Here is a 15,491-nt window from a genome sequence, read left to right on the forward strand (position 1 = left end):
TCCCTAAAAATAGTAGTGGTGTGAGCAGAGTGACTAATTTATAGTCCCACCCTGCCATAATTCACCCTGTGACCTTAAGCTGGTTCATCTATTTCCCTGAGATCAAGTTTCTTCCAAGTGGAAAATGGGACTAGACTTGATCTTTGTTTCCCTCTAACTTTACAAGTTAACGATCTTTCTTATGCACTATTCTGTTTGCAGTTGTAACAAGGGATAATTCAATTATTCAGCTTCACAAAAGAGAGCCAATGTCCTTGTGATCACAGGAGGAAAAAAAAATCTTAGTTTTACTCCCTGTTTATACTTCATTTAGAAACTGGTAATAAGCAGAGCAAAGGTAAAGGTTATGGAAGTGGGTAGCAGAATTAATGGTCAGCTGCACAGTTAGATAAATGAGTACCATATTGACCATTCCACATCTCCTGAAATGTTTTCTTTAAAGGAAATTAGAAACAAAAAGGGAGGTAATAAAGAATTGTATTTCTGGCAGTAATGCACTAAGTGTTCTAGACAGACTATCCTAGGAAAACAACTAGGAAAAAAGAACCAAATATATTTTAAAAATTTGCTTAAAAGCTGGAAAGGACAATGAGGAATTTCTTGGCTTAGAGTCAAAAGAAAAGGGAAGTCCAAGAAGATGGAACTGGCATTTGGTGCCCTTTTTCCCCTGGATCACAGAGAAATGATCTAAGAGTCTAAAAGGCTAAAACAGAAGTTTTGGCAGACTGATTGGTCTTTGAGAATAAAATTGGAATTTAGGACCTACCAAGAAAGAAGAGCTCTTGTGCTCAGCTATAGGTTGTTACTTTAGGATTCTACACCTTAACCCTCAATGGAAAGAAGTCTGACCTAGAATTATCTCAATCCATGATTGTTTAAATCATCTGAGATCGATATTACTTTTATCCCAGCTGACTGAGAGAAATAAACTTAAATCTTCTCTGGAGGAAAATAAGATTATAAAGAGTCTTAAACTATCTCCATGATTTTTCATATATAATGTCTAGCAACCAATCAAAAACATATAAGTAGATAAGGAAATGCTATTGGAACCTTTGAGAAAAAGATAAACAAAAACAGTAGTAACAGACACAGAAGTGGGTTTCAGATAGTTGAGTTAGGGACTTTAAAATTAAAAGTATGTTTAAGGATGGAAAATGGCATCAACAATTTTGACTTTGTCATGGAGATGATATAAATAAAAAAGACCTAAATGGATTATATGAACTAAAAATTAACTAAATTTGGGATCTCATTTGATAGTGTAAAAGATGTGACACAGCTATAGAGAGAATTGATTGATTGGAAGATAAGAGAGAAGGAATAATCAGAATGAAGCATATAATGAAAAAGACAATATGGAAAATATGGGAAACAAAGTAAGAAATATATGGGATATTATGAAATGTTCTGAAAGGAAATGAGAGATAAATTAGTAGGAATAGATTTTAAGAGATCATGACTGAGCATTTTCCCAAACAGATAAAAGACATGAACTATGACAAGCCCCAAGCAAATTAAGTAAGAAGAAAACCAAAACCAAAGGCTAGTAAAATTGCTACAAGTCAAAAACACAAAGAAAAAATTTTAAACATAATCAGAGGAAAAAAGAGACCTATTTTCTTCAAAAGAGAAAAAAAAAAAACATACCTGACAACTTATTTTTCAACAAAAGCCATGGAAACCATTGGCATCCTCCAAATTCTGAAAGAAAGTGACTGATGACTTAGGGGTCCATATCCTGCTAAAATATTCTTAAAAAAAAAAAAAAGGTAGAATAAAAATATTTTTAGATAGATAAAAAGTCATCATACTACATTGAATGATAAAATGTTTCAGACAGAAGGAAGAATCACCTAGAAGCTTTGAGATTAAGGAAGGAATTAAAATAATGGAAAAGATAAATATTTATAAAACCTAAATGAATAGTAATTGCATAAAATAATAATGTATGTGGGGTTTTGAGTGTAAATAGAATTAAAATTAACAACAAAAATAGCTTATAAATTGGAGGGAGGTGACTGGTGTTGTTGTATTCTAATGTTGTAATCTCACATAACCACTGAAAAAACAGTAAAAGAATGTAACAAGCTAACAGACCAGGGAAATAAAACAGCCAAATAAAATAAAATTTAAAAAGGCAGCAGAGTAGAAAAAGCAAGTATAGAATAGAACAAATAGAATGCAAATATTAAGATGATAGCTTTAAATGCAAAGGTAATCACATTAAATATAAGTTTATTCCATTTAAAAAGATGGGTGATCAGAATGGATGAAAATATGCAACTCACTAGATGTTGCTTATAAGAGTTAGTGCTTTTATCTCAGGGTACAGAACGTTTACAGGTGAAAGACTGATAAAAAGGTATCTTGTTGAAGCACTAAACAATAGAAAGTTTGTGTAATTATTTTCATAAAATATAAACATTATGGGAAAATATTGCTAGGCATAAAGAGATTCATTTCATAATGATAAAAGGTCAATTCTAAAAGTAGATAGAAAAGTCTAAATTAGCATACAAATAATAACATAACCTCAAAATATATAAACCCAAACTCAACAGAGCCATAAGTAGAAATACACAAACTCATAATCATAGTGGATAATTGTATAGCTCTTCTCCTAGAAACTGACAGTACAAGCAGACAAACTTTCAGTAAAGATATAGAAGATTTCAACCACATAATAAACAACCAAGCCTTTAAAAGTTTCACACATGATATGTTCCCTTACCAGAAAGGAATCAAAAACAAAATAAAATCTAAAACAGTATAAAATCTAAAACAGTATAAAAAGTCAAATATCCCTTTACTTAGAAGTTAAATGAAAACTGAGTCAAATAAATTATGATGTAAATCAGAAAATATTTTGAAAAGTATGACATATGAAAATATGTGTAAAACATTGTTTAAAGGGAATTTTTTTAACATTTAATAAGAAAAACATTTTTTTTAAACACTTAATGTCACTTAATGTTAAAAAAAAGAGTCAGGCTGAAAATCAGTAATCCATTCTAGGAACTTAGAAAAAGGAACAATAAATTAAACCCATAAAAGACCAGAAAATTTGAATAGTACTCAAGTATTAAGTTAATAAATCTGAATTGAAATTGTTTCCACAAAGTAACCCCCAAGACCATATGGCTTTATTTGTAAATTCTACCAAACATTTAAGGAGAAGATAAAACCAATCTTGCACAGACTTCTTCAGAAAGTAAGGAAAGATGGAAATCTTCCCAAATTGCCTTATGGGACTAGCATAATTTTGATCTTAAACCTGATATAGACACATATACAGAAATAAAATTATATACAATATTTCTGTAATAATTCCAAATATAATATTAGCAAACCCAATCCAGAGATATGTAAAAAGATATATATCAGAATAATTTTGACTTAGTCCAGGAATATAATGGTGGGTTAAAAGTAAAAAATCAGGGCGCCTGGGTGGCTCAGTGGGTTAAGCCGCTGCCTTCAGCTCAGGTCATGATCTCAGGGTCCTGGGATCGAGTTCCGCATCGGGCTCTCTGCTCAGCAGGGAGCCTGCTTCTCTCTCTCTCTCTCTCTCTCTGCCTGCCTCTCTGTCTACTTGTGATCTCTCTGTCAAATAAACAAATAAAATCTTAAAAAAAAAAAAAAGTAAAAAATCAATCAGTTGTTTGCCACTTTTACAGAATAAGAGAAACCAAGGGTCATTATTTATCTGTAATCGAGGCAGAAAAATTATATGATAAAATTCAATATCTAGTCTTGATTTTTTTAAAAAGTATTTTATTTATTTATTTATGAGAGAGAGAGTGCATGTGCAAGCAGGGGGAGGAGCAGAGGGAGAGGGACAAGCAGAGTCTGCACTGAGCTCAGAGCCTGACACAGGGCTCTGTCTCACAACACTGAGATCATGCCTTGAGCCAAGATCAAATTGGACACTTAACCAACTGAGCCAGCCAGGTGCCCCTCTGTTCCTGATTAAAAAAATATATATATATACATAAATAGACTAGAATAGAAGAAATCCTTTCTCAAGCTGATAAAATTTATTCATGAATTATCTGTGTCGAATAGTATTTTTAATGTTGAAATGTTGAAGGGTTTACCTTAAGATTGGAACACAGTTGCATATCATTATGATTTCTATGAATATTGTACCACTGTTAAGCAAAAAAAAAAAAAAAAAATTGAAGATTAAAGATAGGAAAAGAAGGCTGTCATTATTTCCAAATACCTTGATTGTTTTCACAGGAAATCCAAAAGAATCTATGGATAAATAATTAGACATAATAAATTAATTTATCCAGGTTTCTTAATACATGGTAAAAAAAAAACCAGTGGTAGTTTTCCTAAGTATCAACAAATAGAAAGTGACATTTAAAAAAATGCTTGAGGAGCACCTGGGTGTTACAGTAGGTTAAGCCTCTGCTTTCAGCTCAGGTCATGATCTCAGGGTCCTAGGATCGAGCCCCACATTGGGCTCTCTCTGCTGAGCGAGGAGCCTGTTTCCCCCTCTCTCTCTGCCTGCCTCTCTGCCTACTTGTGATCTCTCTCTGTCAAATAAGTAAAACATTTAAAAAGAATAATAAAAATTAAAAAATGTTTGATTCAGAATACTATCATGAGACATATATATCAGTATCAAACATCAAAATGTAATTTAGCGAATATGTGTGAAGCCTCTCCACAGAAAGTCCAAAACAGATAAAGACTATATTAATAAAAAGAAAGACTCAATATTATAAGATTTTCAGTTCTTCTCAAATTGATGTATGGATTCAAAGCAATTTTATTAAAAATCCCAGTGTGTTTGTGTGTATCTGTGTCATTAGGCAGTCTGGTCCTAAAATTTCTGTGGAAATGTAAAGGGCCCAAATTAACCAAGGCAAAATTGTCTTCAAAGCTGAAGAACAAATTTGGAGGATTTATACTATTAGGTAGCAAGACTTTCTATAAAGCTCCTGTGACTGAGACAGTGGGATACTGAACAAAGACAAAATGACAAATAGACCAGTGGAACAAAGTAAGAGTTTGGAAGAGACCCACACATATATGAATAATTATTAATGTCAAAGTTTATAGCACAAAGCTGTAGGGAAAAGATGGCCTTAAAATAATGGCCCTGGGTCAGTTAAGGATCCATATGGAGATTAAGTGGAATTGAACACAACTTCACATTATATCAAGCCAATAAGTATCATAGGTATGCATGGGAGTGGGGAAACAATAAAGCTTTTATTATATGAGAGAATTATATTATATATCTCATATATAAAATCTCATATATATATTATGTATTTTATCTCATATATATTATATATCTCAAATATAATTTATAAATATAAGTTATATATTTCATATATATTATATAGCTCATATATATTATATATCTTATATATAAAATCTCATATATATTATATATCTCATATATAAAGCTATATTATATTATATATCTCATACAAAATTATATGAGAGAATATCCTGTTACTGTTGTGATAGGAAAATATTTCATTAAAGGAATGAAAACACAAACCATGAAATGGAAGATGATACTTGTCTCACAGAAAACTGAGAAAGGTCTAAAAAAAAAAAAAAAGATAGTCCCATGGAAAAATGGACAAGAGATTTGTTCAGGCAGTTTACAAAATAGGATATCCAAATAGCCAATAATCATATGTGTTCCAAAATATGTATGTGAGAATACTCATAAAGCATTATTTGTCATAGCCAAAATTCAGAAATAGGGCAAATACGCCTCAACAGAAAAATGGATAAATTGTAATATGGTCATGTAATGGGATATCATACAATGAATAAAATGAACAAAGCACAGCTACATGGGATAACACAGAGGAATTTCTAACACGATGCCAAACGAAGCGAAATTTAAATGATTACCTACTCTAAAAAAATAAATATATACCTACGTAAATAAATAAATAAATAAATAAATGAGATTACCTATTGTAGTAGTAGGTACTCTCCATTTATACAGGTAAGACTCCATTTATATAGAGTTCAAATTCATGTACAACTATTCTGTCAGCTCAGAAGTTAGGATGGTGGTTGTTTTGTCAAAGAACACGGAAGTAGAGATGGTTGGGGGGTGAAATATGATGTGGTTTCTGGGGTGTTAGTCCATGTTCTGTTTTTTGACTTGGGTAGCAGTTATACAAGTATATTCGCTTTGTGATAGTTCACTGAGCCCCACATGTAAGATTCATGTACTTTTCTATTTTGAATTATATTCCAGTAAAATATATTTTAAGTATAAACAAGGGAGGTAGTTGTGCACTTATCACTAGAGTTATACAAACATTTGTTGGATAAAACCAGAATACCAGATCCCTAAAAGTTGGTCCTCTTGACCTTCTAGTCCTTCTAAATTCTGTGAATTAACTTAGCTGATCAAAAAACCCTATTAGAAACCTGGACAGCTGTCCAAACAACAATGCCTCCGTCTAAGAAGATGCTTCCTAAAAACTCATCCATGCAATTGAGGTTGAGGCAAAAATGAATCATGTATAGTTAGTTAGGCAAGTCTGTTCTGCTGAAGCCTTAGATTTCTGCGTTCATTCCTTTGTGTTTCTCCATTACCCTTTGGGCATAGGTAATTAATATTATACTTGTTTTTCAGTAACAAGTTTGCTTTAAAACAAAAAATAAGAGAACTGTGCTCTTCAATTGGTATGTCCCTAGCCCGTCTTCCTTAAGATCTGCATTAATGTATATTAACCTTCTCAACTTTAATTTTTCTTCTTATCTATGTATTTTATTGTACTATATATTTTTGTAGGTCCCCTCAAAGCCTTTTTGAAGCAGTTAGAATAGAACTGTATAAATACAGTTGGCTCTCATTGTTGGCAGTAGTTATGTTCTACAAAATTGCCATGAATGCAGATTTGCGAATACCAAATGCTTGCTCCTAGGAGAAATGCAGGTTTAGGTCCTTATGAGCCTCTGGCCCTGAAGACATTTTCCTCAACCAGCTGATACATAACTTGTTTTATGTATGTTTCCATTTAAAGACACACCCTATTATTTATATTTATATATATATGTGTGTATATATATATGTGTGTGTGTGTGTGTGTATATATATATATATATATATATATATATATATATATCTGACATGGCTTTTCTCTGGAAGGCACATTACAGCTTTTTGCTCGGGAATTTTTGACAGCACTTCAGACCTACACTTCAGGGCCATTTTAAGCAGTGAAGTCACCAAACAAAGCACAACCGTGTGGAAAATGTGTCATTAAATAGACCATGGAAAGGACATTTGTTTACAGTACAGGAGCTGAAACAAGAAGGCAGAACATCGCCATGTTCAGCCTCATCTAGGAACCTGTGTTTTGTGGAACTCAAATTTTCCCCCACTTTGCACATGTCTATGAAAAAGTGTTATGAGTATTGGCACTGTGTTTATAAATAAATTTTAGCAAGTAGGTGACTTTGACTTGCAAATATGAAATCCTTGAATAATGATGATTGATTATATACCTACCTATTATAAACAGTGTCTTTGCAGATATTTTTAATGAAGTGTTTAAAAGAGTAGGCCTAAATAGCAGAATGTAGAAAATTAAGCTTCTGTTGGAACAAAACCCAATTGTGTATTACCATCTTAAGGAGTATTAAAAATAATAAAGTGATAGCATTATAAGTTACTACAGTTTTTCTTCCTTAAAAAATACTTATGTGAAAAAAAATAATTGCATGAACAGACTGAAAACTTGGGCACAATTAAACTCATTTTGAATAATTTTGACACTGAAAAGTTTTAGAGTTTGGAGTTATTTTAAAATATTGAATACTCCTTAAGTGTATTCTTTAGCTAAGATTCTTAATCTTAAATGATATTCTTCTTAAATGATATCATATCTCCAAAAAGGAAAATTTAGGATTCCAATGTTTGTTGCATAGTAAAAGATACTCTTTTTCTAACTTTTCACAGTGATTGTCGTGAAGAAAAAATAAGGAAGCTCACACCTGGTGAAATGGATGAAATTCGAGAAATATTATCCAGAAATCTCTATCAAATCCGTCAGCGAGTAAGAATAATCTATTTATTTATTTATTAAGGATTTTACTTATTTATTTGACAGAGAGATCACAAGTAGGCAGAGAGGCAGGCAGAGAGACAGGGGGAAGCAGGCTCCCTGCTGAGCAAAGAGCCCGAGGTGGAACTCAATCCCAGGACCCTGAGATCGTGACCTGAGCCGAAGGCAAAGGCTTAACCCACTGACCCACCCAGGCACCCAAGAATAATTTATTTAGAAAACTATTTCCTTGCCTTTGGCTAAAAATATGCTTCCGATTGTCTGCTACTCAGTTGTAGCAGAGATTGCCCAACAGTGACACCAACCTTTTTGCATGTCCCACACCAGGATCTTCTCTTCTCTGAGAGTTCTATCCTGTTAAGCCCTCTCAGACGCTATGGGGAAAGGATAAGAGTCTTCCAGGAGTTCTGCTTCTATGGATTTGGAGATAAAAGCATCTGAGTTAACTAATTGTGGCTCTCTTTTAATTTTTTTTTCAATGAAATAGCTTTATAACTTACAGAAAACTTACAGCTTTAAGAAAACTTTTTAAAATGTATTTAATCTTCCTTGTTATTCATTAAGTGCTATAGTTTCTCCCTTTAATGTATCTCCTGAGTGACTTCTTTCATTGCTGTTCCATTGTTTTCTTTTTTTTTTTTTTAATAAAGATTTTATTTATTTATTTGAGAGAGAGAGAGAGACAAAGTACAAGCTGGGGGCAGAGGAAGAGGGAGAGACAGACTCCCCCCTGAGCAGGGAATCCTATGAGGGCCTCAATCCCAGTACCCCAAGATCATGGCCTAAGCCTTAACTGACTGAGCTACCCAGGTGCCCCTGCCATTCCATTACTAACACTTCATTCTACCAATTGGCTAATAATATAGCTAACATTTCGAGAATACATACAGTTGGCCACGCCCCATTGCAACATGTATTAACTCAATCCTCCAAGGGGTGTTACTCTTATTTCCATTTTATAGATGAAGAACTTAAGATACAGTGTTGGGGGAAGGTGTCACATAGTCCACATAGTCTGTCAGGAGCCTTCCTCACTCATGTTGGGGTCATTTCTGTACTTTCTTGTTGGTCTCCCCAAAGACTGTCCTCATTCCATCACTCATTACTCTTGCTCTGCCTTTTTCCCCACAGCATGTTTAATGGCAGCATTCTTCTACTTAAAATGAAACAAACAACAGTTATTGCTTATAGGCTAAACTCTTCTTTCAGAATTTGGGGTCTCTGATTCCGAGTTCCACTGTGGCCAACCTTACATCTCCCTCTTGTCCCCCAAATACCCAAGTTCTGTCTTTCTTCCTTGGCCTGTTCCTCTCTTCTCTGTCTCCACTTGGAATGGCCCACGGGTTCCTGTCAGCTGCCCCATATCCTGCACGTTTTCAGGTTTCCTCAAAACCTCCATATTATTCCCCAGCCCTTTCAATGGGATAGCACTTGGAGCTCATCCCATGCCACACAGTTTTAGCATTTCAGGATTTATATTATTATGTTAGCCTTTGATGTCCAACTAGCGAACACATTTCTCAAGGCAGGTTTGAGCCTTATTCTCTGTCCCTTTCACGGTTTCTTCAAGATTTAATATAGTTCAGGACACAGGGATATTTCCAAGAAATACATATTTATTCTATCAGAAATTGAACTTGATGACTAATTGCAATTCATTTTAGGAAACTTATAAAACTAAAAATGCATACCATGCACAACCCTGGTCTAGAAATTTTTTTTTTTTTAAGATTTTATTTATTTGATAGAGATCACAAGTAGATGGAGAGGCAGACAGAGAGAGAGGGGGGAAGCAGGCTCCCCGCTGAGCAGAAAGCCTGATGTGGGGCTCGATCCCAGGACCCTGGGATCATGACCCGAGCCGAAGGCAGAGGCTTTAACCCACTGAGCCACCCAGGTGCCCCCTGGTCTAGAAATTTTACTTCTCTAAATACTAGCACATGGTTATCCCTAATTCTAGCAGCAGCTTTTTCAGTTTGACAATCTAGTTGAAAAGAAGGGTTCGGAAGTTAATCAAAAGGACGTGGCACCACCAAGTGACCCAAAGTGGTTTGTCTTTATACCAGTAATTCCTATTCAATAGAGAATGTATAAAGATGAATTGTGTTCTTTCCTCAGCTGTTAATGGTGGCTACATACATACAAAGTAGCTCAAGGTAGACAGAAGTACTTGATGAATTCCATCATCCTTCTGATTTATGAATATCACACTTCTCAGTGAAAAATAACTTACAAACTTTTATTAGAAGACAAGAGCTTTCAAATTTTGAACAAATGTTAACTTTTTTTCCCCATGTGTGTTAACTCTTGTGCTTTTTATTTATTTATTTTTCTGCTCTGCACATTCATTAAGTGCCTCACTCAGGTGCAAAATCAAAGCAACCTAGTAACGTTTTGGAATCTCTGGGGTAGCAATCTGTTTTTCTTGCAAAATGTCTCCTGTGTTTTCGTTTCAGACTCTGTCCTACAACAGACACAATCTGACGGCTGACACAAGCGAGCGACAGGCCAAGGAGATTCTAATCCGACGGAGGCACAGTTTGCGAGAAAGTATCAGGAAAGACAGCAGCTTGAACCAGGAGCGCCGGGTAACTGTTGCTTGTTACCATTTGTCTGGGACCAGGAAGGCTTCCAAGAGTAGAACCAACCAACTGCTGTTCTGGAGGTCCTACTGACAGAATGGCCTGCTGAGGGTTGATTCACAGGAATTCTGGGATGGAGTTAATTGTGTGAAGTTTTTCTAGATGTTTCTAGAACACCTATTGTGTTCCAGGCACTGTTGTAGGCACTTGTGGGTGAATGAAACAGACAAGGCTACCTTTGCGTGGGCCCAGCAATGGAATGTGTTATCTGTTAAGTTAGTAGGCAGTGAGTGCTTGAGGAGGGAGATGGGGAGGACAGGAAAGGGTCAGTCAAGTTACAAATTTAAGCAGCATGGCTGGACCAAGCTACATTTGGAAAGTCCTATTTGATCTCCTCAGGGAGAGGTTGCAAGCCGCTTGTGCTGGAACTGCAGAATCACAGCAGCTGGGGGTACAAGTGTCCACCTTTTCATTTGGCCCAGGGCACTGTCAACAAATAAGGGAAATCTTTTTTTTTTTAAATTTATTTATTTGACAGAGAGAGATCACAAGTAGACAGAGAGGCAGGCAGAGAGAGAGGAGGGAAGCAGGCTCGCCGCTGAGCAGAGAGCCCGACGTGGGGCTCGATCCCAGGACCCTGGGATCATGACCTGAGCCAAAGGCAGAGGCTTTAACCTGCTGAGCCACCCAGGAGCCCCAAGGAAAATAATTTTTAAATGACATTATGATTGATTGATTTCACAAAGCAGACACTGCATCTTAGCATTTTTTTTTAACTTGAGTATAATTGACACACAATGTTGCATTAGTTTTAGGATTGCATCTCATTTTTAATAATATTCACTATTGGGTCATCAGAGACCAAAATGATAATATGTGAACAAGAAGATTATCTTTTTTTTTTTTAATGTGAAAATGTGGAAGCACTGATTAAGTTAAAGAAAGTAGAGATTGTGGCATTTGAATTGTGGGCTAATCAGCTATGGTAATACTTTTCATTCTATCATTTTCAAGACTTACTAAAGTAATTAAAACTTAAATATGCTACATTTTTCATATATTTTCTTTCCATATAGGTAGATTCTTTTTTTTTTTAGTAATACTCTTATAAATAAGTGTCTCTGTAGCTTCTCTTTAAGGAGACTCGATGGTTTTCCTTATTATTTCATTATTCTTATTTCTAATGGTCCCACTTTACTTTCATTTTCATTAATACTGATTTCTATTTTATTTTTAGAAGAGAGTTAGTTGTTTGAAGGGAAATAATTATTACTTGGAACTTTATTCACCATCCCCACAGCCCCTCACAAAGTGATTTTGGAATAGAGAAGTACAAATTTAATTTTTAACATCAGGGTTTGATATAAGATTCTAAATTTCTGGTACACAATAAATGGCAACTGCAGAGTCTAAGTAAGATTTTCCATGTTTTCCACAGGCGTCCACTTCAACTTCTCGATACTTATCCTTACCAAAAAATACAAAGCTTCCAGAAAAGCTTCAAAAGAAAAAGAATATTTCTAATGCAGGTAATGAATTTAGTTGGAGCAGAATGAGTAAATTTATTAACTAATGTTCATAAAATAGAGAATTTCCCCATCCTTTTTCTTCATGAAGGACAATGAGCTTAATGATTTGCAAGCCTAAAATAATAATATGGTGACTTATTTTAGCATCATGAGCTTTTTGGATGGAGCTTCTGTACACATTATAAATAACTGAGTCCATTATTTACCATAATGATTCTATTGGATATAGCAAAAGCAAGTGCTGTCACCTGTGATCAGTGAACAGGTAAACAGAAATAATTTATAAATTTGTAAATTTGCAAAGGTACGTTTAAATTTTTACAATTTTCATGTTTTCATAAAGGGAGCCATAAATTTTACTTCTGCCCCAAATCGTTAAAGTTTTGACATATAAAGTCTAAATATCTCTTTATTTAATGATAATCTTTATGTAGATGCCAAGCCATTTTCTGTGAACCCCAGGAGCAGTATATTAGGATACCATGTTATTAAAATGTAGGATGTTAGGGTAACCCCCTTTTATTTTTGGTTGTTTATTTAATTAACCAAGAAGAGGAAAGTCTAATGTCTAACCTGGTGGTGACAGGTGAGATGAGAAATGAGAAGGGAGGCCAGGCAGCACACATCCACCAAAACACTCTTTCCTCCGGAGAATCTCAGCTCCCATTTGCTGTCCTCCCCACAGTTCTCTAGGACCTGAATTTTGACAACCAGCTAGTTCTGATCATGTGTCTCCCCCGTTTGGAAAGTGTGCATTGGTATTTCGGCCCTTATGAAAACATAAAGGAGAGAAAGAAGGTTGTTTCTGAGATTCCAGATCAAGACACGAATTTTCAGAATAGCAGCTAATTGCTGATCTGCTTTCTGTGTGCCAGACACGGAGCAGAGCCCTCCTGGGGTTGTTCTGATGGGGCAGGTGGGAGCACAGCGGCTGCTGCCCGAGAGTCTCACTTTGAGAGCCAGCTCCACTGCTTACTAATCTCCTGAACTCCAGTTACTTCCCCTGGCAAATGGGTGATTATGAGGATTGAACAGGTAAATGCATTTAAAAGAGCTTATCGTGACAGTTGCCTGGTGCACATTAAGCCCTTCACTGTGGGTGTGCACATTCAACATGAACGCCCACAGAGACTGTTACGCCCAGGTCTGTGGGCTAGAGGTAGTGAGCCCTCTGATCCCCGCCCAGCCCCCCAAGGCCTGAGGGCACAGCAGGTGCTGGACCGGCTCATGCATTGCTGAGTCACTTCCAATCCCTTCTTTCTGACACACTTGCCCACGTTGTCCTTCTTCTGCTCTGTGGTAGGCGGCAACAGCAGTGACTCGGACACAGATGTTGGGACCACCGTCCTCAATCTGCAGCCCCGAGCAAGGCGCTTCTTGCCAGAACAGTTCTCAAAGAAAGGCCCCCAGCCCTATAAGATGGAATGGAAGAATGAGGTAGACGTTGATTCCGGACAGGGGCAGCCTTGTGCTCCCCCAACTCCCCACAGCAAAGAGGGGGGCACCCAGACCCCAGGCATGCTACGGCAGCCCCTTCTCTCCAAAGGCCAGTTTGGCCCCGTGAAGGAAGACAGTGGGACTGAAGGCGTCCTACCCAAGCCACCACCCAGGCTGGTCCGAAGGGCATCAGAACCTGGCAACCGGAAAGCCCGATTTGGAAGTGAGAAGCCTTAATGGAAATGGCCAAAGCAGAACTGGGATGACTGACCCAGCGCGGCTGGGATTTGTTACTCTGAAATCTGACACAACAGTGGGATCCATTTAATACCCTCTATGCATCTAAATACTTTCATTGGGTAGTAGAGTCATGCCATTGACTGACGGGATGAATGCTTAACCCAAGAAGAGGAAAATCAAAGAAAAAAAGCCTCATAAAATGCCTTTTATGACTTCTCGCTAGCACTTATATTCTTCGCAAGCCTAAAGAAAAAAATTGTGTGCCTTTATTGAACTTGAACAACAGAACTTGGAAGTTTTTAACACACCCATGTTGGTGAAAATTTTAATATATACATATATGCCTCAAATTTTATTTATGAAAACCTATGTATATCTGTAATCAGTTTGTAAGCGAAGGGCGTTAAAAATACTCTACATCTTTCCAAGGCGTAAAGGGCAGCTCCTGGAGGACGGTGGACCATCTGCTCGAGCCAAGGTGTTTTCCCATCCTGAGCTGATGAGCGGTGGGTAAAGGAAGAGCACAGCATGGAGAAGGGATGCCTGGTGAACTCAGACTGTGGAGGCAGTCAGAACGTTTGGGCAGATGAGAAGGCCTGGCTCCCACAATGTAGATTCCCATGAAATAATGAGTCAGCTGGATTTAATTTGCTCCTCATGCTACCGGACGTTTGAGGGTGACCTAGAGATTCCATCTCTTGTGTGTGTTTGAATGGTGCAAAGAGAAAGGCTGTGTGGGTGACACGGTGTATGACAGACTTGGTGGCAGCTTTGGATGAAGTTCCAGCGTGTGGGCCTTATGGTGTATGTGGGAGACAAGGCAGCCGCTTACAACTTGTTGGCAGGTTTTACATTGTGCAATACTGGGAGGAGGATGCAGGAGATTCCCTTTCATGCCCATCTATGACTACCTGCTATAGAATTTTTCTGTAGAACATTCTAGAACTTTGAAAACAGATCAGAGGCTCCAAGCAGTCATTTTATATAGACAGTATTCTGATGTTTAACAAATTGGTGAGAGTTCAGGTTTTGAAATTTATTCAGGAAGCACTTTGGAGACTATAGGAGTTGTATTTTTTTTCTTTTTTGCACTACTCTATAATTTCTTTTCGCCCCTTAATAAAGTAGTGACTCAAATTCTTTATATAAAAATGGATGCTACTCATCTGAGTACTTTTTAGAAGTACAGCAGAAAGACAAGAAGTGGAATATAATCATTAAAGATTAATATTTTAATTTCCATCTTAAACTGTAGATTTTATTGGCCTTTTTTTCCCTCCCCGAAAAAATCCTCTTTAAAACTGAATTGGAGGGACGCCTGGGTGGCTCAGTCATTAAGCATTTTCCTTCAGCTCATGTCATGATCTCAGGGTCCTGGGATCGAGCCCCATATCGGGCTCCCTGCTTGGCAGGAAGCCTGCTTCTTCCTCTCCCTCTCTCCCTGCTTCTGTTCCCTCTCTTGCTGTTTCTCCGTGTGTCAAAAAAATAAATTTAATCTTAAAAAAACAAAAACAAAAAAACTGGACTGGAACAAGACTCTAAATGTCTGGGTTTAAATACAAGTGAGGCCATGCATACAGTCCCCTCGTTGTGCATTGGAGATGCAACCAAGGATACAAACGACCAGAGTATTGTTAGTG

General features: G+C 36.6%; 1 protein-coding gene across 3 annotated transcripts in view; it reads left to right on the top strand.

The window, feature by feature from the left end:
* The window catches only part of SLC9A2 (solute carrier family 9 member A2), a 98,216-nt gene extending 82,981 nt beyond the window's left edge, over positions 1-15,235 (top strand). For all 3 annotated transcript variants that reach the window (XM_047744722.1, XM_047744720.1, XM_047744721.1), the window contains 4 exons: positions 7,958-8,054; positions 10,520-10,651; positions 12,084-12,174; positions 13,478-15,235. In XM_047744722.1, the coding sequence (XP_047600678.1) occupies positions 7,958-8,054; positions 10,520-10,651; positions 12,084-12,174; positions 13,478-13,848 (691 nt within the window). In that variant the 3' untranslated portion in view covers positions 13,849-15,235. The remainder of the gene's footprint in view (positions 1-7,957; positions 8,055-10,519; positions 10,652-12,083; positions 12,175-13,477) is intronic.
* Positions 15,236-15,491: the final 256 nt, after the last annotated feature.

The sequence above is a fragment of the Lutra lutra genome, chromosome 9 (genome assembly GCF_902655055.1).
Source record: "Lutra lutra chromosome 9, mLutLut1.2, whole genome shotgun sequence".
NCBI classification, from domain to species: Eukaryota; Metazoa; Chordata; class Mammalia; order Carnivora; family Mustelidae; genus Lutra; species Lutra lutra.